Source organism: Cynocephalus volans, chromosome 8 (assembly GCF_027409185.1).
Source record: "Cynocephalus volans isolate mCynVol1 chromosome 8, mCynVol1.pri, whole genome shotgun sequence".
NCBI lineage: Eukaryota > Metazoa > Chordata > Mammalia > Dermoptera > Cynocephalidae > Cynocephalus > Cynocephalus volans.
Window position 1 is genome coordinate 66039803 of NC_084467.1, and position 27968 is coordinate 66067770.

Genomic DNA, 27968 nt, shown 5'->3' on the forward strand with positions numbered 1-27968 from the left:
AAGGAGATGTGTGTAGGAGCCCTCTGCCTCTAGGGGTTCCTTGGTGAGAATCACTGGGAATTGGGCAGAGCCACAGAAATGCCTTGCGGTGTTGGGGGGAGATATGAAAACCTGGCTTTGTCACTTTCAAAAGTTTGTGTTAGGATCAGCCCTGGAGAAAATTGCCCACTTCCTATATCACCAGGATGGATCACAAAGACATAAGGACAGGCCATTTGAAAAGACTTAGGCCCTGATAGAAAGGCATACAACTGGGATCCCAGAGAAGCAGAGCCTGAGACAAGGATTCCCGTGTACCTCGTTTATGTGGGAGATGACCCCAGGAAATGCAGGAAGAGGAGCGGAGAGTGAGCTGCAGAGGAAGGAAGTTGATGAAGAATGTGTCATCGAGCTAGTGATCCTGGGGACAACTGGAACTCATTACCATTGGGAAAGTCTGCGAAATAGTGTAGCACAGATGCCTCTGAGATATCCCACCTGAGAGGCAGAGGATCTGCCAGCCAGAGAGCCTCTGGCATAGATGCAGCAGCTGGCAGATAGAGATCAGGCTGTTGTGCACTGAAATGATGACGCCTGAGGGAGCCAGGGTGGAGCACTGGGAGCTGGGCTGTGTGTGGTAACTCATATTCACTGTCCAAGGGGTCCTAGATGGGAGCCCAGACATTATTTCTGCAGAGAATGAATCCAAAATTCACCAAGGCAGCTGAGGCCAGTGGTTGCGGGCCTCGTTCTTGAGAGCTGGGCAAGAATCCCGGCTTCCTGACTCCTGCGCCGATGCTCTTTCCATGTGGTTACTCAAGGCAGAAATTAAAATTTGTGGTGACTTATGAAGCATACTCCACCTGATTCGTGGAACAATATTTCCCTTCCCATCACGATTCGTTAGTCTTTCTTTGAGTGAAAAATTGTGAAAGGGATTAATCCTCTTTGAGAGCCAGAGAAAAAGCACAAAATAGCTAGGTGTGTAAATGAAGTCTCCCAGGAGATCATATTTTTGAAGGTATTTATTATTCATGTCTTTTTGTCATTGTTGTGTCTTAAGTGTTTACTTGGGCTTCTAGCTTTTTGCTTTTGCAAGGACACTCTGATCCATTCTAGAAGAGCCTGACAGCCATCGCCGTAAGAATGGCTCAGTACTGTCCAGGTTATTTAAGATGTGGAGGAAATATTTATCACAGAAAAGCAGCTTCTAAACACGTCCCGCCAGGTGGGTGATGAGGCACATGACTACACAGTCTGCCTGTGCACATCACATGTTTGCAGGGCTCCTGTAGACGAAAGGGTCAGCGTTGTTTATAAAGCATTTCATTAGGTGAAGCTGGGCTCTTTCTTAGATCCTGACGTGCCCACAGCCTTTGGTAAGGCTCATTGTGAAGCATCTATGTGGTCCCCAAGGCTGAGCCTGAGGCTTCTATGGAGGCTGTGCCAAGGAATACACACACTGAGGACATTGACCGTGACCTTCTGGCATAAACAAAAGAAACCTGCAGTCTGTAACCATTCAAATTGGAAATAAAGTGCTTGTGTGTGATTCTGAACTCGTGAGACTAATTAGAAACCTGTGAAATAATTTCTGAAAAATTATTTTGAACTTTGCGCAGAGGTTTGCAATCATGGGTTTCCAATCATGGGATCATACACCACGTCCACTGGAAAAGTGGAGAAAAAGGTCTGGAGGGTCCATCAACATTCTTCCTAATTTTTAAGATGTTTTTTGGCTGCTGAATTCAGTTTTCACTTCCTTATTTACTTGAAGCCAAAAGTATAAGTCCCATTATGCAATCATTCATAAACTTTTGGAAAATAGATATTCGTATTGGAAAAGGTGGTCCAAGTCTTATTGTAGAAGTCCCAGAGGAGAATTGCCAGGTCTTAAGATGTGCACGTTTTTTAAAGGTGTTGGATACATCTAGTCTTCAGAAATGGGGAGACCATTTTTATACCTCCCTGGTATCTTTTTCTTCAGATCTTCTTCTGATAGGTGGAAAATGACATAACATCCTTACTTTAATTTATATTTCTTTGAATATCACTGTGAATATTTTTCTTGTGGCTACTGCCTATTTGCATATCATATGAAGTTGCCTGTTCTTGAAGGACACTCATGTTCTCCTCCCCTGCCCTTTCTTTTTGCCCCCAGAATAATGCAAACTGAGCCAGATATTCCGTCTCTTCCTCCCCAGGATTCCTATACTTACAGGCTGACTAGAGAGCACCTGTGAGCCCCTGGGGAGGTGTACCAGTCCCTGGGAGCTGCACCCAGCTCAGGCCCTCACCTGCCAGTGCGTGCAAATCAGACCCAAAGACTGCATCTAGCTAACCAGCCCTTTTGGGAGTTGAAATCAAGCATATTTTTTGTTCAGTTCATTTCAATAAAACATGGAATGAGTACAGGCAAATGGGCTCACTTCTTACTCTCTCATGTCAGACTTTTCTATGTTTTGCTGTTCATATAACTTGTCCTGTGTTGCTAACTTCTAAACAAAAACAGTATTTTGTTTAAGACAAACAATGTGGCTTTGTTTGAGCAACCTATTTTTGTCTTCTAAAGAGGTGACCTTGACAGGGGACGGTTAGTCATAGTCTGTATCTGGCCAATGCCTCTGAACCCTCCACTTTTCATTTTCCTCCATCTGAAATGAAGCTCTTGGTTGCCAGGCTGTGGGAAATTTCCCCCTTTTTGGTGTTTGTCCAAAGGTGGGCTCCCCAGAAATGGGCGACTTTTTCCATTTCGGTGTATTTTTAAGACTTTCCTACTGGCTGAAGGAGTCGACTTGGTCTTTGGGAATGGTGGTGAGATGTCAGCCCTGCGCTCTGCAGTCAGCATGGCTTTTTCAGGGGTGAGCATGAGCTGTAAACCCCAGTAAACGCTGCTCAGGAGAGAAGTGGAACCTGGCCCAGTCCACCTGAAAATGGGTCTATTCATTTACCCCAGGAATTCTCTTGGATTTATGTGGGTGGAAAATTCTCTTGGAACACCATCAAGATTATGAAGAGGAGGAAAGAGGGAGCGGGAGCCAATTACCTGACTGGAACCAGCATTGGCCAACAGTGCCATGCCGGGCACAGGTTTGCACCCTGCATGCAGGGCCCTTCCTCCCCCACAAGAGGGCACTCTCGTCACTCTTAAAGCAATAGTACTGGGAAAAACTAGTTTCTTAGTTGAAGTCCCCAGAAGTGCACTGTATTCAAGCAGCTACTGTGTGTCTCCAGTTCCACTTTCAAGGTGTGTAATGAACATAAAGACACTCTCCAACCCATCCAGGCGTGGGGAAGATTAGTGTCTGGAAATTCCTGTTATATATTAAGCACAGTCCCTGCTTATTTGTGTTTCGTTAATGAGATGTGATTGTAGCTTTGGGGCTCTTCCACACCTGCAGGAGCGTCCACCTTCGAAGTGTTGTGCATCAGTCTGCCCTTCCCTTGCCCATGTGCCGGCTTTAAATGTGGCAGTAGCACACGTATGCTGAGGTCTGACAGGAGATGAGGACGCGGACTGCTGTTCACGTTGCCCATTTGGGGGAGAGCTGCAGAGTGCCCATGGTTGGTGTGGGTCAGCCTCACGGGAGATTTTCCATTTAGAGAGGATGTAAGGCTTCAAGCAAGGGAAGTACAAGCCCTATTTCACTCACTCACTACATCACGGAGCGCTACCATGTAACAACACCACCCCTGACTTCTGGGGTTTCTAGATCATCTGGCAGCCACTGCGTGGGGTCAGTTGTTCAGCCCTTGGTCAGAAGTTCCTTCTGATTACAAAGCATTTCTTTATTGAAATCTTTACATTTCCACCAATCATTTTTTTTTTTTTTTTTTTTTTTGCCAGCTCCTCCAGTTCCTTTGCTTTGGAGGATGTGTGAGGTCTCCTTCCCATTATTTGTGGCAGTGGGGGAGCGCCTTCCTCCCTAAAAAGTCACCAGAAGTTAATCCATAAAGCTACTGGCTGTGCTGTCCCCAGTACAAGGTTTGGGACCGGTGGTTGTGTGGTGATCAGAACAGTGACAGCTTATTTCCTAGGCCTTGGAAACTAGATTCCCACAGGATGAACGTAATAGACTCGCTTAGAAAAAAAATTTTTTTTTCCCCTGGAGCCATAAATACTACTATTACCACCATTACTAGCTAATAATTATATTGAATTACTGTGTGACAGGCATGGTTTATTTTTGTTTGTTTAAATAAACCTTATGTCTTAGCACATTTTTAGATTTACAGAAAAACTGTGAAGATAATAGTTTCCCCAGTTTTCCTTATTATTAATATCTTACATTAGTATAGCCCGTTTGTTACAATTAATGAGCCAATATTGATCATTATGATAAACTCAACTCAACACTTTATTCAGATGTCCTAAGTTTTGACCTAACGTCCTTCTCCTGTTCCAGGATCCCATCCAGGGTGTCTCCTTAAGATCCTGCTGGCTGTGAGTTTCTCAGACTTTCTTTGCTTTTGCTGACCTTTGTTTTGAGGAGTACCAGTTAGGTGTTTTGTAGCATGTTCCTTTATTGGTATTTCTCTAAGGTTTTCTCATGATTATCCTGGGATTGTGGATTTTTGGGAGAAAGATCACAGAGATAAATGCCATTCTTACCAGGTCATATCAAGGGTACACACTATCAACATGGTTTATCATTGCTGGTGTTCACCTTCATCACCCAGAGGTAGTGTTTCTCATTTGTCAGGTCTCTCCCCTGTAAAGTTACTATTTCCACTCCCTACCTGTTCTTTTTTATGCATATGGGCATCCAACTGTTCAATGAAAAGACGATCTTTTCTCTATTGATTGCTTTGCTCCTTTGCCAAAAGTCAGTTGACTGGATATGGGTGAATCTGTTCCTCGGCTCTCTATTCTGTTCCATTGATCTATGTATCTGGTTTTTGCCGATACCATGCTGTTTTGATTGCTGTAGCTTCACTGGAAGTTTTGAAATTGGGTAGTGTTATTCCTGCAACTTTGTGCTCCTTCGGTATTGTGATGGCTGTTCTCGGTCTCCTGCTCCAGCCATGGCTTTAAATCCTTCACATATATTAAGTCAAGACAAAGGGCTCAAATCAGCTAATAAAGGGAGGAGGGAGAATTCAAATCCTGGCAGTGCAGCTGCAGAGGTTGGCTCATAACCACCCAGCAGATCGCCTCTGAAGGTGATAAAAAAGGAGTGCTTGTTAATTTTTGACAACTTAATGAACATACTTATAAGGTGATTTCTTGGACATTTCATTGGAAAATAGGCAGCGCAGTGGGGAGTTTCAGAGTTCCTGCTTTAACGTCAGCGACTTGGGTTGACACCTGGCTCCATCAATTACAAGCCATGGAACTGTGGGCATACATGAGTTCTGTGGTCTTCACCTGTAAAATGGGAACACAGTAGACGCCTTTAATGGCGTCTTGCTGGCTTACTAACCAATTCCACCTTTTCGGGAATGGCGGGGCATCTGTGCAATGCAGTTCTACTCTCTGGACGTAGCAACTGGTTGAGTCAGGCCAATTAACTGCTCTAGCCCAAGAATTTGAAACCCGGAGACAGGGCCTTCTGGCATCGAGGCACCTCTTGTCTGCAGTCTGGAGGGCAGGCCCATCAGCGCCTGCTGCTGCTGCAGTGCCCGGGGCTGCCCCCAGGCCCTGCCCAGCCTGGGAGGGATGCTTAGGGATTTATTAATTTTTAGTTCTTTGAGCAATTCCAGTATCTTAAAAAAATCCATCGCTCTCTTCTTTTCCTTCTTGTTCTTGTTGCCCTCCCCTCCTGTCAGTACCCTCTCCTTTCTTTAACTTAAGCCAGGCAGAATCATCCCCTGTTGGTAGTTGCTGCAGGGGATAATAGTAGCTACCTCACTGGTTATAAGGGTTAAATAAGATAATGTACAAATACTTAGCAAAGTGCCTGCCAGTGAATAAGTAACTGGTAATTGGTAGCTTTTACTATTTTCTAATAACAGCTCTTGATATTTCCTTAGTGCTTTGCAATGTAAACTAACTACACACTCCTGTGTTGCTTGCTTATCTCCTTAGCAACTGGGTGGAAATGGTATCCACAGTTGATGGATGAGGAAAGGGTGATGTTTCAGCTTTTGGTCACAAAGCTGGCAAGTGGCTGAGCCAGGATCCTTGCCAGGGCCTTTTGCTGGCAGGTCCGTGGTCTCTCCGTGGTGCTGGGGTATGAGTGATGGTGGGGAGGGGAGGCGGCTTTCCTTTCCCATTTTCAAGGACAAGAGTGGAGGTGGGGAAGCACAGACACTTTTCAGGGGACGGAGAGTATAATAGTCTGAATTAAAGGTGCCGCTGGCTCTTGCGTTAGTGATGGTGAGTTAGGTTGGGGATGTGTCCTGGATCCTCTCCTAACTGCCTGCGGAGCCGGGCGCAGTGCCTGCAGTCAGCCTGCTCTGACTTGCTGCACTTATTGTACAAACATTTTATTTATTGACTTCTATGTGCCAGATGTTGTGCTAGGGATAGAGGTGAAAGGATAAATGAGACCCATTAAAGGTCTACATTTTAAAAGCTTCCAATATGTTGGAGAAAACAGACGTGAAAACAATTAAATACAATATATGGGTACTTCAAAATGGTCATGGAAAAATGGAATTAAAAGATAATTGAGTCTTTCCATCAACTTTTTGAAGTACCCTCATGCAATATAATATCAGAGAGATGAAAACAAGTGTTTTGGGGACACAGTAATTTACAGAATACTTACCATATAACCCTCACTGTGCTAAATATTTTACATAGATTAGCTAATTTAATCTTCACATAACCCCATGAAGAAAGTACTTTTATTGTTCCCATTTTACAGATGGGGAAACTGAGGCATAAAGCTATTAAGTAACTTACCCAAGGTTATACAGATAGGAGTTGTAGAGTCAAGTCCCAGAGTATGCTCTGTTAATGATGGCACTACACTGCTTCCCAGAAAAAGTCTGAGTATGTAGTTCTTTCCAGGAGATGGTAAAACTTTCAGAGGAGGTATTGTCTGAACTGGTATTAAAGGATAGGTAAGAGTTTATAGGTGGATAGAAGAGGAAGAGTATTCCAAGTAGAGGAAACAATGTGAGTTAAAGCACAGGTGGATGAAAGTATGTAACGCGTTCAGGGTGTTACTAATAATGCTGGGGGTCAAGGGTGGCAGAGAATGGTTGGTGATTACATTCAAAAGGTTAAAACTGATGCTGTAGGCATTGGGGAGCCCTCAGAAGATTTTAAGCAGGGGAATGAGTATCTAGATGTGTTTCAAAAAGATTGCTGTAGCAGCAGCGTGGAGGCTGGCTTGGGCATGTGTTAGCATAGTTTGAATCTGGAGGGCTGCTAGAAGGCTCTGCAGTAGTCTGGGTGAGACCTTCCATCAGCTTCTGCATCCCACAGCAAAAGGGCCTGCTCTTGGTGGTCTTGGGGAGTTGGTGCTTCACAGAGTGAAGACAATGATGTCACAGGGTCATTGGAATCCTGTTGGGGTGCTTGATATAGGAAACACCCACCTTTATTATTCTGTAACTGTGCTCCACAAACTAGCCAATCCGTGATCTGTTTATTACTGTTTGGGCTAGATAAGGAGCTTACTCCAGAAGGTAAATCAATGCACTGCTTCCTGCTTGGAGAAAGTCTTGGTCCATGCATGCATGTGTGCACACACACAGTCTACGAAAGCAAACAGTATGCTTCCTGACAAAGTTGGTTTAGATTGTAGTGCAAGCTCCTATTTCCTTATAGCCAGACAACAATTTGAACATCATTAGTCCACAACCACAATGAGTAGTGTTGCTATGAAATCAATTTATTTGATGTGTTACATGTAGACTATATACTTCAAGTATCATTTTCTCTATAGCTGAATGTTGTATATGGAAAATATTGTTTTAAAATTTGAACATTTTAAGAGTTTTCTCTCTATAGGCAAGCCACTTATGTCAAACGCTTGTCTTTTAATTTTTATTTTTTAGAACCTGACATGATCATTTAACCTTGATTAATATTGATAACTCTTTCCATAGAAATGGGCTAGTGACTTTTTTCTTCTCTCTAGTATTGAGCTAGTTGCCTTTCAGACTTCAGGTTTTTTCCAACCTTCGACCCGTGGGTCACAATTTTTCCTGCAAGGTTTTCAGAAGTGATAGAGTACTGGGGTGGGAATGGAAATAATGATTTCTCTTTCACTTGAGTGCAAGGCATAAACTGAATTGTCTCTTAGCAGTCATGTTATTAAAAGAATTCAAACATCAGTAAAGTGTCTGGACTAGCAGACTTTAAAGATTCTTTGCAACCCTGACATTTCTTGATTTGTCCAAGGTCATAGAGCAGACCGGTCAGCACCTCGATTTCCTGAGCCTCTACCACGCTGCTCCCCGGCTTGCCTAGTCCTTCTTCAAGAGCCGCAGAACAAATGACAGGTTCCCTGGAGGATGGAACAGATGTTGTGGGTCTTCATTTAATGATGGGACCTTTGGAGAATTCATCTCTGTGAATGACCACAGCCTAAAGCTACTTACATACTGTATTGAGATCTAAAATTATATCACAGATGGGCTGGCGATGAAGTTCTAAAGTGCATGCTGGGAAGATAATTCCCAATCTCCTGAGGAAAGAGGCGTCAAATTCAGTTTTACTGAGGAGCTGATGGTAATTTGGCTCTTGTGGCTTGCCCCAGCAATAAGCCATGTGATTTGCCTTGAAGGGCCACCTCTTGATTTGGATGGTCTGTAGGTACACCAGTTCAACGTAGTGCCTAATGCTGGGTCTGGGTACCTCTACTGGTCTGCCTGTTCTAAATCTTATTTAAGTCTAGCAGTGTCCATTAGTGTTTCAGTTCAGTGTTATCAGACTTTGGTCAAACACTCTTAACTAAATCTCAGGGTCAGTCAGAAAAAGTTGTTGGAAATTGACGTTTGCCAATGTGAATTGGCCCAAAACAGTCAGCACTCAGAATGGGGAACAGGGACATGGGAAAAAAAAAAATCTTCATAAAGTGTGCTCCCACATTCTCTAAAACCCATTGTGGGTGCATAGTTGTCCAAACTCACTCACCACATTGGCTTTGCTGCCTACCTGCTGTGGGAGTGGGCATGTTTCTTAGCCTTTCTATTTCTCCATCACAAAGTAGAGAGGATAAATCCAAACCCGTGGGGTGATTGTGTGAATAGATAAGATAACCTATGTAAAGGTGCCCAGTCCAGTGCCTGGCATATGGCAGGAACTCAGTAAATGATTATTTTGAATCTGTTGCATGTGCGTTATCCACTGTAGCCAGGTAAATCTGTCTGTACCATGAAGTGCCATTTTATCCCTGCCTCCACACTTTTGTTTATGAGCAGAAGGGTATGACCTAATAGTTAACAACATGGCCTTTGGTGTCAGGCACACTTGGCTGGAGTTTTGCCTTCTCTGTTGTGGGACTTGGGTAAGTTAATCAGCCTCTTTAAGCCTCAGTTTCTTCACTTTGTATAATGGGGGAAAAATGGTACTAACCTTACAATGTCATAGTGAGGATTAAATGAGATAAGGCTTGTGAATGGTCAGTCAAGGTCATCCTGAGCCAGCTACTTGGACTCCTCTTAACGTGTTATCCCTGGAGGTAGGGTGCTAGCAAACTGGACAGTTCCTGCCCTCATGGAGCGGCTGGTCTAATGGATGTATAATTGTAAACAGTTATAAGCCTTGAGGTAAATAAATACAAGTAATCACAGAGGGGCACAGTATTTAAGTGCACTTGGCAGGGGAACCCAGCCAGGTTTAGGGATCACATAACTTCACAGACGATGTGGTATTGATGGTTGACATGAAAGACAAAGAGAAGGTACCGGGTCCAGAGCTTGGGAAGACTGTTCCAAGCAGAGGGAACAGCATGTGTTCAGACTTAGAGGCAGGAGAACATGTGCCATGTTTTGAAGAGCTAGAGAAGTACAGCTGAGCCTGGTACATGCTTAGTCCATGGCAGTTGTTGTTATTCTAGATTCTCTTTGAGGCTACTGAATCCTAACTCACAGCTTGGGTGCCTTTCTTAAGTCTCATTTTTTTCTCTCTTTAATGAAAACTTTGATAGAGTTTGGATGTGTTGTGCCCCCAAACTCACGAGGAAATTTGATTCTCAATGTGGCAGTGTTGGAAACTGATTTGAGTCAGGGGGTGAATCCCTCATGAATGGATTAATGCTCTTCCTAGGTGGGGGGAGTAATGAGTGAGTTCTGGCTCTGTTAGTTCCTGTGAGAGCTGGATAGACCTCGGCACCTCCTCTCTCTCTCTCTCTCTCTCTCTCTCTCACTTCCTCTCGTCATGTGATCTGCTTGTTCCCTCCAGCTGCCTGCTGCTTTCCACCATAAGTAGAGGCAGCCTGAGGCCCATGCCAGATGCAGCTGTCCCAGAATCGTGAGCCAAATAATTCTCTGTTCTTTATTACCCAGTCTCAGGTATTTCTGTTGTAGCAACATGGACGGACTAATACCACCTTCTTTGACCATCTCAGAAATGATTACACTCTACTCTAAAACCCATAGCATTTTAGTCTGTGTTACATATTTCGACACTTAATTACATGCTTTTAAAAATTGTTCTCCAAGACTTATGTGTCTTTCTTGAGTCATCAAATTGAGTGATTGTTTATTGAAGAGAGCCCTGATTTGATATTATCTGAATCTCCAGAGGGCTTAGCACAATGCTGAATCTGCAGTAATGGACAAATATGTGAGGCTTGATGCTTGAAATGAATCATCTACCTAAAACCTTATGGTGTACCCTGGGCATTGTTGGGGGGATGTGCACTTGGGATCCAGATGGATGACGACACCATTTTCTATGTGTGTGACCTCAGACAAGTCATTGTTTTTGAGCTCAATTTCCTTGAATACAAAATAAAGATAATAATATAGTTCATTGACTATAGGACTCACTTTTTTCTTCACATTTTAACATCTTTTAAACTTGGATATGTCTTATACTGAATGGGGTGTTATAGTTTGATTGGCAGTGTTTTTTTCTTTCTTGGCGATACGTAAAATAATGGCGTGTCTTAAATTCAGTGGCATTTTAGATTTGATGAAATACAATAACTTTTATATTTTAAGATTGCTGTGAAAATTCAAGCTAAAGTAGACAATTTATCTGTCCACAATTCATTTACCTGATGTTGCCATAACAGTTAAAAGGTAGCTGCAGGCTATAAAAACCAGTTCCATGACCCAGTGTGAGCTTTTCAAACTGCCAAAATTAAAAACCATTATGGCCAATGCTTAGGAAAGCATTGAGCCAAGGCTGAAAGCCATCCACCCTTAGCCTCAATCCCTCCAAATGTATTTTGCCAATTTTACATAATGTAATTCATAGCAGAAAGCTCAAGATGTTGGGGTCTTTGAGAACCTCTCACCCTCCTACTCAAGTTCTGAGCCAGTTGAGAAATAGGATGAAAGAACCACCGGATGGAGAATCACAGTGTCACTAATTCTAGGTTGGAGTATGTAGCACATATCTGTGTTTAAGTGGGCTCCCTGGGATTGCACCCAGACTTACCTGTGCACTCACGGGTACACTGATAGACTGGCACTGCGGAGACACAAAAGAGAACTTGGCTGTCTGTGGGCAGCCCTGTCCAAGGAGAGTGGTGAAGAGGTAGGAGCTGAAGTACACATGAGGCTCACAGATCAGATAAGTCACTCTCAGGCTAGGAAAGAAATTCCAGTGATGCCCCACCCAACTAAAGGAAGCTTCTCAAGTGGGGTGACATCTGGCATAGAGTGGGATTCTAATAGATGGTAGCTATTAAATAAAATCACAGAAGCTTTAAAGAAGAAAGAGGAGTGATCCCACGGTGTATAAATATTCTGTTTTTATATTACGTACCCTTTAAGTAGACATTTAGAAGCATTTGTGTTTGTCTAGGAGTCCTAAACTTTGGTTCCAGTTAGATATTCTTAGGCCAGCGATCACTTGGTCTGTTATGCAATTCTAAAATCAGATGAATTTTTAAAAATTAACATATCAGCAGTCTTTACATATGGTATTCAAATTGTGTAGTTACATTAAGCCCATGATAATGGAGTGTTGCAATTGCAAACACAGGGATTGCTATTGTAATCTTAAAGGTAAAAATAATAGGAGTAAATAAATTAGGATGGAGAAAGGACAATATTAGGCAATATCAAGACTGATTTTGTAGAATCAGAATAAAAAATATATTTGATTGGAAGCTGTGGACATCGATCTTCTAAGTTTTTTTTTTTTTTTTTTTTTAAATGCAGATAGTAGTAATGTGCATTTTCTGGAGAGGGAAAACGTTTATAACAAATTATTTCGAAAGTCTACATAAAGCTTTGAATTCTGTAAAGCCCGATTCCTTCCTGGCTTGTTTATCTTCTCACTGACCAGGGATTTGGCACAGAAAGAGAGATCTGTGGTTCCGAGGATAAACCATGAGTGTGGTTTGCACTGTACATGGTTTAGCTTTGTTTCTGTATCAGACAAGCTAGTTTAATTTACAAATGGAATTTTGATACACTCAGGACTGTGAATAAGTATTGGGGTGGGGGGGTGTCTGGTGAGAGGTAGACAAACCACAGTAGCTCATTTCCTTTTATTGATCTGAGCACAAAGCATTGCTGTTGTGTCTTAGAAATTAGAATCCTCGATTCACAGAATAGTCTGGTGCAATCTGGAAGACATTGTTCTGGTCTCTCGGGAGTAAATAATATGAATTTTTAAAACATTCTCTGAGAATAAAATACATGATTTCAAATGTAAACCACCGAGATGTACAGTAGAAGAAACAGCCAAATGTTTTTGGAAAAGTGTAAAGGTGGAACTGTATGTAGGTGGGAATGCATTTTCAAGAACTATTTCTTTTGTTAGTTCTTATCCCCATAGTTCTTCATTAAGGTTAACGTGTGTGTGCGGGTTTCGGGGAGAGGGTTGTCCTTGTCCCAAATAATAATATTATATAGAGACATATACAACTCAGAGTTATAAACTATCCATACTTGTAACTGACAGTTTTACTTGCCACTCCCTTTTGGCCTTTCTCTGAAATCCAGAGAGTACAGCTATTGACATTATTGTTGTTTTTAATGTTCTGTATTATTTTAAAAAATAACTTTCTCTAAGTAATTATAGAATACTCTAGTTAATTTTGTGGTTAGTATAGAAAATCTAAAAATCATAGGAAATCACAAAGGAAAAAACCCAAAGTTAACCACTCTTCACATTTTTGTGAATGCCTTTCTAATATTTTTTATTTTTATACATATATAATAAAATAACATCAGCAATAAAATTATATAGTCTAGTCTTCTCTTTCATTTTACTTAGCACAGACTGTGAACATTTTTTCCATATCAGTAAATATTTTTCTGTGATCTGCTACTTATGGTACCCGCGTATTCTATTGTATGGAAGTTCCATTATTTAATTAACCATCTGCTCTTGCTGGACATTTCGGTTTCTGACTCTTCTTTGATGTAAAAAGTGACATCTTAAATATTTTTACACATTTATCTTTGTGCACAACTTTGATTACATCCTTTGTGTAATTCTTAGTAGTGTTTTTGCTGGATCAATGTTATACTTAGAAAAAAAAAAAGGCCAAAAACTTTTTTAAGACTTTGGACATGTATGATCAAAGTGCCCTCCAGAGAGATTGTAACCAGTTCACACTGCCTCCAGGAGTGTTTTGGGAGTGCTTATCTTCCATACCTTCTCATACTGGATAATCTTATTCTTTTTATCATTTTAGCCCATTAGATGGGAATTTTTTAAATGTTTTTATTTGCATTTCTTTGATTCTTTGAGGCTAAATATTGCAAAACTATTATTTTGAGCAAAAAAGAGGACATGAGTCTTATTTCATCCATATCTTGGTTTGATCCATTTGCTTTGACACCACCCCCCACCCCCGCCCTAGCCCAGCTGCCCCGAAGGATAGGCATTTGGGGGTAGGCCTAGCCCGGATAGGAACCCAGTTGGGAGAGGAGTGAAATGAAGGCAGTTTGACGGTATCATGCTTCTTAGAAGAGAATTACCAGAGGATGAGAAAGAAGTACAGAATAGGAGAAACAAAGAAATCAAAGACTTTTTTTCTTTAAAAAATTCACCTAGGTCAATGCTTTTCCATGAAAAGGAAGAAGAAAATTTCTTTATCCCCTTTAAGCTGCATTATCCCATGATCCCTGCTCCAGAGCTTAGGACAAACCATTTGTCCTGTACTTTGGCTACATGTGGATGAAATCATTTTTGTGTGTTCTTTTTGAGAATGAAGATCCTAATCACAATTTTAACATTGCTTCTCTAGAAAAATAGTCTCTAAAATACTAACTTAGGAAATATAAGTTATCGGTCATTTGGGGAACTGCTTATCCTTCTTGTTTTTCTAAATTAAACATTAGCTAAGGCAATCTGAGCTTTCCTTTCTTTTTTCTTCTTTTGGGTAACTTGATTCCCCAATTATAAATAATGATTATTTAATGTCTGTTAATTCTTTCACAGTTTAGGGTGAATTCTAATTAGCCATCTCCCTAAGATATGTGGTTTGTGGCTTGAAAGGTTTTCTAATGCTTTTCCTCCCTAGGACTAATGACTCAGAACCAAGAAAGACTGACACAGAGCTTCGTCTTATGCTGGGGCTGCAAAGGCTCCAGACAGCGCCCACGTGCTCTTGCAGGCTTGCTGCTAGATGAAGACTGAAGCTCACCATCAGCCAGTCTCAGTATTGCACCTGCTCAGTATGACACAGAAAAGGCTTGGTTTGACTTATGGTACGCTCATTTCTGGGAGGTCATAAGCACTATTTTTCGATGGAGTTTTGGGTAGTCACTTTTCTTAGCACTTTAAAGAGATTAAAATGTGGTTTTTATGGGTAGTCATCTCCCAGATCCTTGTGAAAACAGCTCTAGTCCTAATTGATGGTGGAAATTGAGTCAGAAAAGAAACATGTCTGTGACTTCTAATTCAAAATAAAATAACTGTGTTGATTGATTACCCAGCAGCATTGGCTTGTAGATACTTGAGGATTAAACATAACTTTCTGGAACAAAATAACAGTCTTTCCTGAGCATAATGTACAAATCAGGCTTAAATATGAGTAAAATCAGAAAGGATAGTTCCAATTTTACCACACATGAGAATAAAACCTCATTCAAAATGCTTAAAAAATGGCAATTTCTGCTTAGTGGAATTTTCTGGTTAAGAGTTAAATAGAGGGGGACGGGAGAGTTATAGTTTAATGGGTACAGAATTTCAGTTTTGCAAGACAAAAAGAGTTCTGGAGGTAGGTGGTGGTGATGGTTGTAAAAGTGTGAATATATTGAATTCCACTGAGCTGTACACTTAAAAATGGTTCAAATGGTACGTTTTATGTTGCGTGTTTTTTACCATAATTTTTTTGAAAAGAGATAAATGGGAACATCTTTTGGAGAGCTTTTTGGTCTGAACTTTGACTTAGTAAATATAGGATTTTAAGTATAATTGTGCATTTACTGGATGTTTAAGGGTCATTATTCTGAATGCCAGTTCTCATTTTTAAAGGACTGGAGAAGACAGAATGTGTTTTGGACTCAGAACATGTTTGAGAAGGAGCTTACAATTTCTCTATGTTGTTGTGCATTCCGACGATGTGTATTCTTTTCTGAAATATACAGAGGAAAGTATAATTTGGATCCCAAGTAACTGGGTTCTAATTTATCTGTGTTTTAGGCTCTATGTTAAAAGATCAGCTACCTAGTGTAGTATTTAATTTGTGTTTAACTTCACAGTGTAGTGTGGCTGTCTACACATCGTGCCTCTCTCAGCCACTGTGCTCTGTGTTCTTGAGACTCAGTAAATGGTTTGGAAGGTCAGCTAGGAGGTGGGGGAGAATTAATATTAAAATGCATTTAATAAATAAGTTGTCAGATAATTCCCTAAGATACCGTAAGCAGCCGAAAGTCTCCTTTCCTCTTTCATTGAGAGCGCTGTGTTCGGAGGGAACGATGGTTAACGTAAAGTCTCTGTTGGCGTCTCCCAACCTGCCTTCAGTAATCACTTCTAGCCCAGCGATGCTCCAAGGACTTCATCACTCTTGAGTGACGGAGCCGTTTTCTCACAGAATAGGCACCTCCCTGGGAAAGAGGGTGCAGAAATAGTCCTCTGCCAGCATAGCAGTTGGAGAATAAAAAGAAAATTACAGATTCAGCAGAGAAAGCCTGCACAGACTGACCCAACGTCCCTGGCAGTTTGAGTGGAGAGTGGGGTTTTGGTCTTTTCTTGGAATTGTCATGATTATTTAATGATGAGCCTATGATTCTGAACTCTGTGCCCTTTATAGGCTCTGTCTCAAGGCATAAACATAGGAAGATCAAACATTAATTACAGCATCTACACAGGAGAATAAGCAGTCTAAAGAAGGAAAAATATCTGCTCTCCCCACCAGGGAGAGCCGTGTCAGAAGGAGAGGACTTGTATGCTTGGAAGATGGATGTGATTGGGCTTCATTTGACCCAAGGGCATGAGGAATTTCTTGAGAAAGTTTTCTGCCTTTTGTTCCTCAAAGAAAAATTTGAAAACTTTGGTGGATGTTGGACCAGCTCACAGGCCCTAATGGCACAGAGAAAGGAAACATGAACGTGTTCAAATTACAAGTCTTAACTGTTCTTGGTCTTTCTTGCCAAACCACGGGGGGGGCGGTTCCGAACCTGACCGAATGCCTTTGCTCCCTGTAGAGTCTAAATCAGTACATCTGCTGTGGGCCTAGGAATCTGTGTTTTTAAAAGATTCCCTGAAGCACAGCCAGGTTTGAAAACTAATGATCAAGATCATTCATTTAAAATGGGAGTGGGGGAGTGGAGTACGAGGGAAGGAATGACAGACAGACAGACAGAGAGAGAGAGAGAGAGAGAAGACGAATTTGTGAATCAGTTCAAAGCAGAGCTGTGCTGGCTGAATCAGCGATGGGTGACTTCTGTCAGGTTCCAGGGGCCACAGGAGGGAAGACCATGCTGAGCAGTACAGGTTTGACCTTCCCCACTGGCCTGGGACACCTGCCACTTCCCTCTTTCCTGTCTCCTGCTGCCACCTGCAGCCCCGCTGGGCTGTTTCATCCCATGCGTCAACTCTTCCTGTGCTGGTTTTGCCCCTTCAGCCATCCCTCTCGATTCTGCTGTCCCTGCTCTGCCTTGACTCCGTGGGCTCCCAAGTTAGCCTTCAGCACGACAGCTTTCTGGGTTCTCTGTGGTACCAGCACCTCCACTTGGGCTCCAGCCAGCAGCATCTCCCCACTGAGAACCTGGTGGACAGGACTGGACGGACACTCAAGGTGGGTCTGAACTGGATTTTCAACTAATTTCAGTGCTTGGTATATGTGTGTGAGGCAGCATGGTGATTTTGAGACAGCATTGACTTTAAAGTCTGTTGGATGTTCCACGGCTTCTTCTCAGCAAATGCCACCCTGTTTTTCCATTTGCTGAACTCAGAATCCTCAGAATCGTTATTAATGTTGTCTTTCACACCCCACCTTTAAATAGTAAATCCCTTAAAGGATATTGAGAAGCCCACTGTTTTCTCCACCTCCGTTGATGACATCCTGGGCTGAGCCACTGTCGGTAGTTCCCTGGATTACTGCCACAGTTTCCTAAATGGTCTTCCAGCTTCTGCCCTTTTTCCCTGAGAGTTTTCCCAGCGTGGAAGCATCAAGATCCTTTTAAAACAGAACCCAGATCGCTCCCATCTTTGCTCCGAACTCTTGTTTCTGAGTCAAAATCAAAGGCTTCAGAGTGTCATGCATAGCAGTCCATGACATGGTCTTGTCCCCCATCGTGATCTCTCACCTCCTCTCTGACCTATTTGCCCCTTGGTCACTCTGCTCTGGCCATCATTGCTGCTTCTCACTGGCCCAAGCATGCTCCTGCCTCTGGGCTACTTCCCTTGTTTCTTCTGCCTGAAGGATTGTTTTAAAATGTGTTATTTGTATGGTTTGCTCACTTTTCTTCAAGTCTGACCAATTTTGCCGTAGTAGAGAGTGAGTGAGTTCCAAACCAGCTGCTATAAACATGGAATCTTTTGGTTAGTTACATATTCTGTTTTCCCGCTTTCCTGCTTTATTTTTCTGCATAGCACATTTCATCATCTGACATTCTGTTTATTTATTTTGTTGGCTTATTATTTATAAAGTGCTAACAAATACTTTTATGTTCTGTGAGGGCAGGCCTATGTTTGTTCATTGCAGATCTGCAGTGTCTAGAAAAGTACCTACATAGCACACAGGAGGTGCTCAGAAAGTATTTGTTGAATGAATGGATTATTAGTAAACCTGGGTTTTAAATTCAGCTTTGTCACATATTAATTGTGTGACATTCAGCAAGTTACTTCAGAGTTCAAGTTTCCTCGCTTACAAAATAAAGATAACTTTCGTTTCATAGGTTGTTTTGCAGAATAGAACCAAATGCTTGGGTTTCCCAACAAAAATGTTAGATCAAGTTTGCACTAAAAATATAATAGCTATTGTTATTATTGTTGTTAGTATTGATTGAGCTTTGGTAAGACTGAATTTATTGAGGTATGGTTAGAATTTTAATGGAAGTGAAATCCAGGAACTGGCTGTAATCCTGTTTAATTTTTCTAGAAGGAAACTTTTGGTTGTTTCTATTTTGCTTATCCTAAAAGAGTGTGCGCTACCTGCTGAAGCCTTCTGAGGTTCTGTTTGAATAATCTTTGAATAAGTAAGGACTTCCCAGTGTAAATTTTCCCATTGTTCTTAAGCAGGTCATTAAAATTAAATATAACTACAGAATGAACAGTGTTCTATTCTTTCTTTTTATTTATTTATTTACTGAAACATAATTGATTGTACATATCTGTGGGGTACAGCACTGAATATCAATACTTGTGTGTGTTAGTCCATTTCTGTTGCTTATAACAAAATACATGGAACTGGGTATTTTGTAATGAAAACAAAATTTATTTGCTTACAGTTTCTGAGGCTGGGAAATCCATCCAAAGTCCATCTGGTGGTGGTGACAGTGACCCACACGTCTCACATTGCAACATGGAAACCGAGCAGAGAGAGAGAGAGAGAGACTTCTTTAAAGCCCTGAGAACCACGCCCTTGACCACCGTTTTTAATCCATTCACTACTGCACGGTTCTACAATCTAGTCACCTCTTCAAAGCTCCACCTTTCAGTTACCATAATAGGATTTCCCACTCTCTTAACAGTCACAGTGGGAGCCAAGTTTCTAATACATAAAACTTGGGGGACACAATTCAAGCTTCAGTGAATTTTGGGGGGGACACAATTCAGTCAACTACACTGTGTGTGATATGTGATGCTCAAATCAGCATAGTTAGTATATTCAATATTATACAGTGTAATCATTTTTTGAGACCCTTCATCAGTTTCTCGCTAACCCCTACCCCCCACCCCCCTTTCCCACCTCTGTTGGCCTCGGTTCTGTTCTGTTCTTTCAAATACATAGGGTTTGTGAAGAGTCATTCTTTGTCTTCTTGGATTTAATCAACATGCAATATTTTATGAGCTTTTATCATCCATGTGTTAAAGAAGGTAATATTCCCATTAGCTAGCTATTTTTTGTGTTAGCCAAAAACTACGGTTAGAGTTCAGTGCTGTGAAGAACACATGCAGCTAGTTTGCTTATTAACCAGGTTTTATGTCAGCCACACACTTATAATGCTAATAATTGCTAGCTATTAATATTGTAAATTTAGTTCAAAAATAAATGTCTGTTCTTCTATGACTGAATGTTAAGATTAGAATTTAGAATTTAGTACAGTATGTATAAATCATTTCAACAGAAAAAAATGAATGCAAATCAGAGACCAGCTGGAGGCAGATTTACATGATTATTTTAATGCTATGACAGGACACGAACACTCAGAAATTCGAATTAGCATGCTTATTTCTCATACCTGCAAGGGTCACTGAATCTCTCTTATGATGTGGCCAAGCAGCACCCTGTGTTATGAGCAAAACCTACTGATAGAAATTTGAGAGTTCAGTGTCAAACTTGCTCTGTCTGTTTGTTTTTTCTGCACCCTGGGTTTAAAGACTGAAATGAAATAAGCATTTTCACTAACAATGAGCTATGCTTATCACTTACATAATTGGTGTTCCTTAGAAATTGCTCCACAGTTTTCCAAAAGATGAATCATGCCATCTGATTATCAGCAATCATTTGTCCAATCAGCACACCAATGCAGAGTGCCCTCTGTGCACTGGGCAGCCACTGTTAAGAGAGAATAGAAGAATAACAAGGCCATTTTTGCGGTCAAGTCTAGACATAGTCTCTTCTGCAGCATGAAGCTAACATCTGGCTGATGGAGTCTTGTTGCATGATTATTTCTTGTATAAGTGCTAAATCCTTTAGTGCTATTCATAAAACTGTTTATAAAGATGACTTCATAGGAGTTTCTTTAGTTTTTAGAGATATGATTATCTGTTTTCAGTTTACCCCGTTACCCTTGAAGTGTGTGTGTTGGTGGGGGTGCAGCTGGGAGGGGTATACTCAGGTCTTTTGAAATTATTTTCATTTTAGTTACTGAAGTGAATTGCTGATTAGAAATAAACTTTGATAGTCATGTAAATTGGAGATGATTCTGGTTTAAAAGGATAACGAAGCAGGTATTTCTGAAAATTAGTTAAGTAAAGATATCACTCCATATACACAAAGTGATTTTTTTTTAGAAAGAGAACACTTGATATATTGGTTGGTGCTTTAGTCTGGTATGATATTTGAAGAGCATAAAGTTGTAACATAGATTTTCATTTTAATGGGAATGTTGTAATACCCTCATAATTTTTTTTTAACTTCTCATTAGTTTTTACAACCTATGAATTACCTAAAACAACTTTAGTCATTTGAATTTTGACTTGCCACTTATTTTACTATGTGCAAAATTGTCATTTGAGAAAGGGAGTCTGTATTTATGGTGTTGGTGTCTAAGGCTAGACATGAGGACTGTTACAGAGCTTGCAGATGCCGCCACAAACAATGCAGTTCTAATGCTGTTCTGTTTCGGGTTCTGTTCAGTATATGATTATGGAGAAGAATAGAAAGGAATGACAATGAAGTAGTGTAGTTAATGTAAATCTCGTGATAACATAATGCGATTTTAGGAGACTTTTCTGTACACTGGTTTAGCTCCATTATTTGTAGACTCATCTAGAGAAGATTTGTACAATCTATTTTAAGCTTGTTTCTCCAGTTCGTTTGTTGGTTGATATATTAATATATTATTTTCTACTTAAGAAAATGGTCTACACCATAAGACTTCAAGGCTTAATGTCCACTTTTTTTGTTGCTGTGGATTTCTATACTAAACTTCAGAAATGGCTTTTTCAGGAGGTGGGTAGATACAAATAATGACTATAAATGCATATATATTTCTCATGTACATGTTACTGAGACATATATATTATACATGTTACTAAATATAAATGTTATATATGTTTGAGTGGATGGAGACAAGTAATGCTTATGTGTGTGTGTATATATATGCTATTGAATAGTATGATATATATGTGTTATTGAAACCCCAGTTCATTGTAATACAAACACATATACTTAAATATATGGTCCTACTTATGCATTCATGTAAAATTACACAGATTGATTTGTGTGTTAGTCTTTCTTTATTGTTTCTTTTTGCCACTTCTCCTCTCTCTACTTTACGCCCAGTCAAGTAATTGACTTTAATAACCACTTATAATTCTTTCATACTTTTCTTCCTTTAGTTTATTTCTAGTCATTTAACTGTGTTTTGATCGCCTCTGTGTGAGGTGAAAGCATCACAGCAGGTGCTGTGATTTCTTCTGCTTCCTCATAGACCAGTCAGCTTATATACATTGCTAGAGTTGAGTCAGGAACATGCAGGCAGCCCAGAGGGTTCTAGCCTTTGGTTTGCCCAGGCCTAAAAATGGAAGTACAGGGTTGAGCATTGGCCCTTTGAGAAGGGCCACTGGCAACAAACCAGCTACTGAGGACCACAGTAGGAACTGCACAGTTCAGAGCTGGGCATGAAATTGGGGTGCCCTCTGGGAGGGTGTTCTGGCTGACCAGAGGACGTACTGTCACACAAAATAGATATGGTTATCAGTGGGGGAGAATTCTTGTGTATCAGTGAGGATCTGCCCTGATTTTCTGCTCACACTGTTCCACTGAGTATGGCAGCCTGTGCTCCTGTCTCTGAGGAATAGTAATGATCATGGTCATAAGAGCAGCAGGTACCATTTGCTGACCACAAGGTGCCCTCTCTGTGCTACTTACTTTAAAGGCAGCACCTCTTTTAACCCTTGCTACAATCCTGTGAACTACGTACTGCTGTCTCTGCTTTACAGATGAGGAAACTGAGGATCAGAGAGGTAAAGTAACTTGCCCAAGGTCACCAGGCTGGTTAGTCAAATGTAGGCCTGCAGTGCTTCCTATCCCAAGCCTATGTTCTGTGCTTCTTAACTTTTTGAGTTGAGTTCAAAATATGTGCCCTCCCTGTGAGCTTGCAGTTCCTGTGGCCAGCACTGAGGAATCACAGATGACTGAGACATGGGTCCTGCCTGGGGAAGCTCACAGATGAGTGGAGGAGACAGACACATGCACCATTTAAATGTGACATAACTGAGTGTCATTAGAATGTAAGCTCTAGGCAAGAAGGGTGTTTCTTTGTTTTGTTCTGAAGCACTTTAAACAGTGCCTGGAACATAGTAGGTGCTCAGTAAATGTCTGGCTAGGGTAAGGCCTGGAATCCTCACAGCGCCAATTGTCTAGCTCTTAATCCTGTTTGTGATGCCAATTGTAAAGCTATGTGACCACGCCAGTTGTCGGGCTCTTTTACCTGCTGGTAATCCTGCACCAACTGGGCTGATTGTCAAGCTAAGGCTGGCTCGGGAGCTCACAGACCTCTCAAGCCCATTCACAGACTGGGTCACAAACTCTTCATATGCCAGGCTGGGTCACCAGACCCCTTCATGCAGGTCTATGAGCTAGGTAACTGGCCAAAAGGTCCTTGGAAGCTGCTGGTTGGAAAGCATGGCTGCAGCAGGTGGACACCCAAGGCCAATGCCCTCCCACCTGCTTCACCAAACTCTCTCTCTCTCTCTCCCTCCCTCTCTCCCCCCCCCCAGGCGGACACCCAAGGCCGATGCCCTGCTGCCTGCTTCACCAAACTCTCTCTCTCTCTAAGAACACAAGAATAGCAACAAAACTAAAAGATACATGGGTGTGCATGTACACTAACTCCACCCATCCCCACCCCACCCCACACAGTTTGCTTACAATGAATGTGCCAAACCACACCCAACAGGACCCAAGATGAGCGCCTTGACAAAACTATTCTATTTTCCCAACAGTAAGTATTTGCTAAATGCACATATGAACAAGTCATGGAGTGCTGTCATGAGGGGAGTCGTTTTTGGCCTTGGTCATGGTTTTCGTTTGCATGCTCACTCTGATCCCCACTACTGGCTCCTGATCCCTAGCTGGCTTCGCCCATAAGCACCTGCACACCCTGCTGCCCTTACTGTTCATTCCACAGACACTTTATGGAGCATGTACTATGTTCTAGGCATTGTGCTGGCACAGGAGACATAGAGGTGGACAGAGCAGACCCAGCTGCTGCCCTCGTGGAGGAGTGCTCTTACACTCAGCTCTCCTTTAGCCATTCGGATTCCGCTCAGCTTCTCAACCACACACAACCCTCTGCCGCCCATTGTCCCTGTGTCATAGCAGGACTGGTCCTTAAGTGTCTGAATGGCAGTGAGGACTCACACACCCCAGCTCTGACTTGACCAGATGCCAGACCCTATGAGTTTCTCTGTAAAGACCTCCTGCTTTGTTGTCCATATGGAATGTCCATGGTGGGAAGAAGCTGAGAGGTCAAGATAAACCCACTGACCATTGGGAAGACAAAGAACGTTAATGTGCATGATCCTGCTCCTACGTGCAGTGCCCTGGGGCTTTTCCTCCTTCATGCAGTTCTCATAGCAATCCTAAGAGGAGCTGGTACTTTGTTTTCCTAGATGAGGCCAAGTGAGGTTAGTCGGGGGGGGGGGGGGGGGGGGTCCAAGGTCAGAGAGCATGGGAATGGAGGAGCTGGGGTAAGGAATGTAGGTTGGTCTCCCTGAAAACTTGCTTCTCTGGGATTGTGGTGAGAAAAGACCAAGGAGGGCTGGAGAGTGAGCTGCCTGGTGGTGCCTATTTATATCCATGCCCTGGAAATTGTATGTGTAACTCATTACCGTGGTCGTCTGCTATCTGCAGCCTCATGGGGGGGGGCCTCCTCGTGTTCTTCTGTAGATTTATGAGCTTGTACATGGCACCTCCACTATATGGCAGTCTTTAGAGTTCCCTGAGGGTCCTCGGAGAGATCACATTATTTAGGTTCTAAATTACCCTTGTCCAGTTTTAAGCAGATGAGCAGCATTTTCACCCTCTAAACAATGATTCCTGAGGCTTATTGCTGCAATAATATCACATTTAGTTTCCAAGGAAACTGAATACCCATCCTTTCCTCCCACCCCACCCCCTACTTCTTCAAGCCTGAGTTTTTTGAAAACTCAAAATGTGCCATTTCAACCTCTTATTATTGTTGAAGTTTTAGTTCCAACTCTAGTTCCTAGGAAATTACAGTTTTCGTCCTGATATTCTTAATGTTTTAGATGTTTTTCTGCAGAATAGCCATGCATTCTAAATGGCATTGAAATAAATTACTGCCTTCATTATGACGCACAATAGATGAATGTATCATACTCCAGAGTCACAGCTTCTTTAACCAAAATACCATTTTTGTTTTCCATCCTGTAGCTCTATAATTGCTTACTTGATATTCCATCATGAGGCCTGGGAATAAACTAATGGAAGGCTGTGATATATATACATATTTTACTGTCAGTATGTATCTATGTATGTGCCTTTCTGTTTACTGACTGAGTGGGTTTAATACATTTGTAACCTCCAGATAGATTAATTACTGAATCTAAGTATCACTTTTCTATAGATTATGCTACTGGTGACTAAAAAATACCCTCGACATTGTATAAACCACTGAATTCAGGCAGCCATGTTTACTAGCAAAGGCAATGAAGTATTTACTTCAAAGTCCTCTGTAGTATTTTGTAATTTTGCTGGAAGGAAGCGGGAGACGTGGGGTAGCCACACGGATGTCAACATTCAGACCCATGGCTTAGGTGTTGGAGCTATGTTGATCGAACACTCTTGTCACTGTTCAGTTTCCCCACTTTAAACACACACACATACACACACACACACACGCATGCACACTGCTCCTCTCAGAAAACTGTGGTGCGCAGCCCTGTTTACTGAGACCAACTCCTGGCAGTGTCTGTGCAGCTACCTTCTGGTCACTGTGTCCATCTCAGGGTTGCCAGGATCCTCCACCCCTCCCTGTAGCCTCTGAGCTTTTGATATCGAGACCTATACCTCAGGGGTTTTGTTTCTATTTTTTTCCTTAAAATGTCTTTGAGGCTCAACCCTTAAGCAGTGTGGAACTTGGGATCTGATTTGTTTTCAAAGAAAGGAGTTGTAATTAATAGCCTATGAATAGATATAAGTAGATTCAGAAATAATCTGTATGGGTTTTGTTGGTAAGGGTAAAAATGGTTATTGTGGTGCATTTGGGAACAGGAGGGAGTTAGTGCATATATAATTAAACTTATGAGGTCTGCTAAGGGATTGTGGTATGAGAAATTGATGTTCCATTTTCCCAGTCTTTTAAACATTTGGGCCTACCCTAGCGTTCTTACCAGGTACTAGCTTCTGGTGAGCCGCAGGCCTGGAGCCAGTCTCTCTGGTACAGTTAGGTGGGGCCAGGCATGTGTAACTCTTGCTCCTTCTTCCTGAAGGAGGAGGGAAAAGGGAGCTTCCTTTAGGGAAGGCTGTGTGATCCTACAGGCGAGCTTGCCCGTCTGCTGGGAGTATACACTTTGCATGCCCGTCTTCATGTAAGTTCTTAATCTCTTTCCTTACAGTAAAGTGACTTGTGTCCTTTGCTGTGTTTATCACCATCACCCCTGTGGTAAGTCCACAGCTTCCCAAACTCCAGGCACATAGGAGCTCGCTGCCTCTTCCCTATCTACCTCTGCATGCAGTCATCATGGGCTTCTCAGTGTCCCCACTTTGGTCTGGGTTAAAGCCCATAGGCCAAGAGAGAGGGGAGTGAAATATGTATAGATTCATGTTCACTTAAGGCACAAGTCATTGTGACTAGTGGATATTGTGATCTGAGCACACCCTGTGATGAGCAGTGAGTAAAATGACTAACACGAGGTCAGAAGCCTGCGATGAGAGATCTAACAACCACAGCAGAAAGACTGCAGAGTTTGAAGTGTCTTAAGTTTACATGAGAATGCTAGCTTGTTGTGCATATACGTTTGTCTCCTTCTGGCCGCATGGAGTCAGGGCAGGGAGGGAAAGGCGTTTGCAGAGAAGTATAAGCAGTGCAAGCAGAGAGAGAAGGGCCACGTCTGTCGCAGGGATAGCAGAGGCCGGGTCTGCCTACTGCTTGTGACGGGTCTCAGAGTACAGGCTAAGGTGTCTCAGCATCGTCTTAGAGGCACTACGGGACCCCTGAAGGCCAGTACTGGGGAATGATGTTGTGAGAGCCCATCCCCGAGGCTGGCTGGGGGATGTGTTCCAGTCATGGGATCACTGTAAACTGAATTCTGAGAGCTCAGTGTGGCAGATTAAGGAAAGTACATTGGATGGATATGCTTTTTCTTATGAGAACCTTCTGACTTTTGGGGTACAGTTTAACAGTCCTCATTTTAAGACAATTTATTGTGTCTAATTGGTAATTAATGAAACAAAAATAATGTAATACATAACACTCATGACATTTCACCAATAATTTATGGTAATTTGTCCAAGAATGTTCTGTGACAGGTTGATAGGACTCAGGTACTGTATTGCCTGCTATCTGCACTGTTAGACTGAAGGATAAGGTAGGGTGAGAGGTAGGTTCAGAGACAGAAAGGAGAGATTTTTGCATAGTGATGAAAAATTATTAGAAAAGTGCATGAAGCTCCAAGCTTTCAGTCTAGTAACTTCTTGCTGCTTTGAAATGGTTGAGATATATATATATATATTTTTTTTTTCTTTGCAAGATTTGGGACATATGCCTAGCTGCAAAGCAAAATAAAGCAACATTAAAAAATAAAGCCTGTGAACAAACACAAATAAAATGATTTAGTGAGGTAATTTCCTACAGGTGTTAGAATTTCCCACAAATGTACGGAAATGGTTCTTGCTTGTAGGCCACAAGGGCTTCAGGAATTTAACCTACCGTTGTTGATCAGATTTGTAAAATAATGATTCCATCATTGGTTGAAAAGATTTTAGTTGCTGGATATTTGGAGTGTTTGCTTAGATACAGAGGTGTTCTGTTCATGAGATAAAGCTTGTTAGCCATCCAGTCCAAACTTTGGGACAGAGATGCTATTTGCCATTGGTCTTATGGACATAGAATAAAGCAAGTAAGGGTGGGTTGTAGTTTTAGTCTGTTTTGTGTTGCTATAACAGAAATACCTGAGACTGGGTAATTTATAAGGAAAGAGGTTTATTTGGCTCACGATTCTGGGAGAGCTGCATCTGGCACGGGCCTCAGGCTGCTTCTACTCATGGCGGAAAGTGGCAGGCAGCTGGTGGGTACAAGCAGGTCACATGGCGAGAGGAGGCAAGAGAGAGAGAGAGAAGGTGCCAGGCTCTTTTTAAGCAACGAGCTCTCGTGAGAACTAATAGAGCGAGAACTCACTCACTACCCCTCCTCCCCCAGGGAGAACATTAATCCACTCATGAGATATCTGCCCCCATGACTCAATCAGTTTCCAGCACCGCCACATTGGGGATCAGATTTCCACATGAGTTTTGGAGGGGACAACACATCCAAACTCCATCAGTTGTATTTATTTGATAGTTATACTCCCATCCCAAGAAGCCTGTTTAAAAATTGATAGTGGCTCTAGTAGCAGAAATAACAGAAACGAAATTAGAATATAGAAACTTACT

At 41.9% G+C, this 27968-nt stretch overlaps 1 protein-coding gene across 1 annotated transcript in view; it reads left to right on the forward strand.

Moving 5' to 3' along the window:
• The first annotated feature begins 313 nt into the window (after positions 1-313).
• Positions 314-27968, forward strand: part of ST6GALNAC3 (ST6 N-acetylgalactosaminide alpha-2,6-sialyltransferase 3) — a 457864-nt gene continuing 430209 nt past the window's right edge. Inside the window, 3 exon segments of the mRNA XM_063105776.1 lie at positions 314-434; positions 2698-2840; positions 17082-17255. Of these exon segments, the coding sequence (XP_062961846.1) occupies positions 314-434; positions 2698-2840; positions 17082-17255 (438 nt within the window).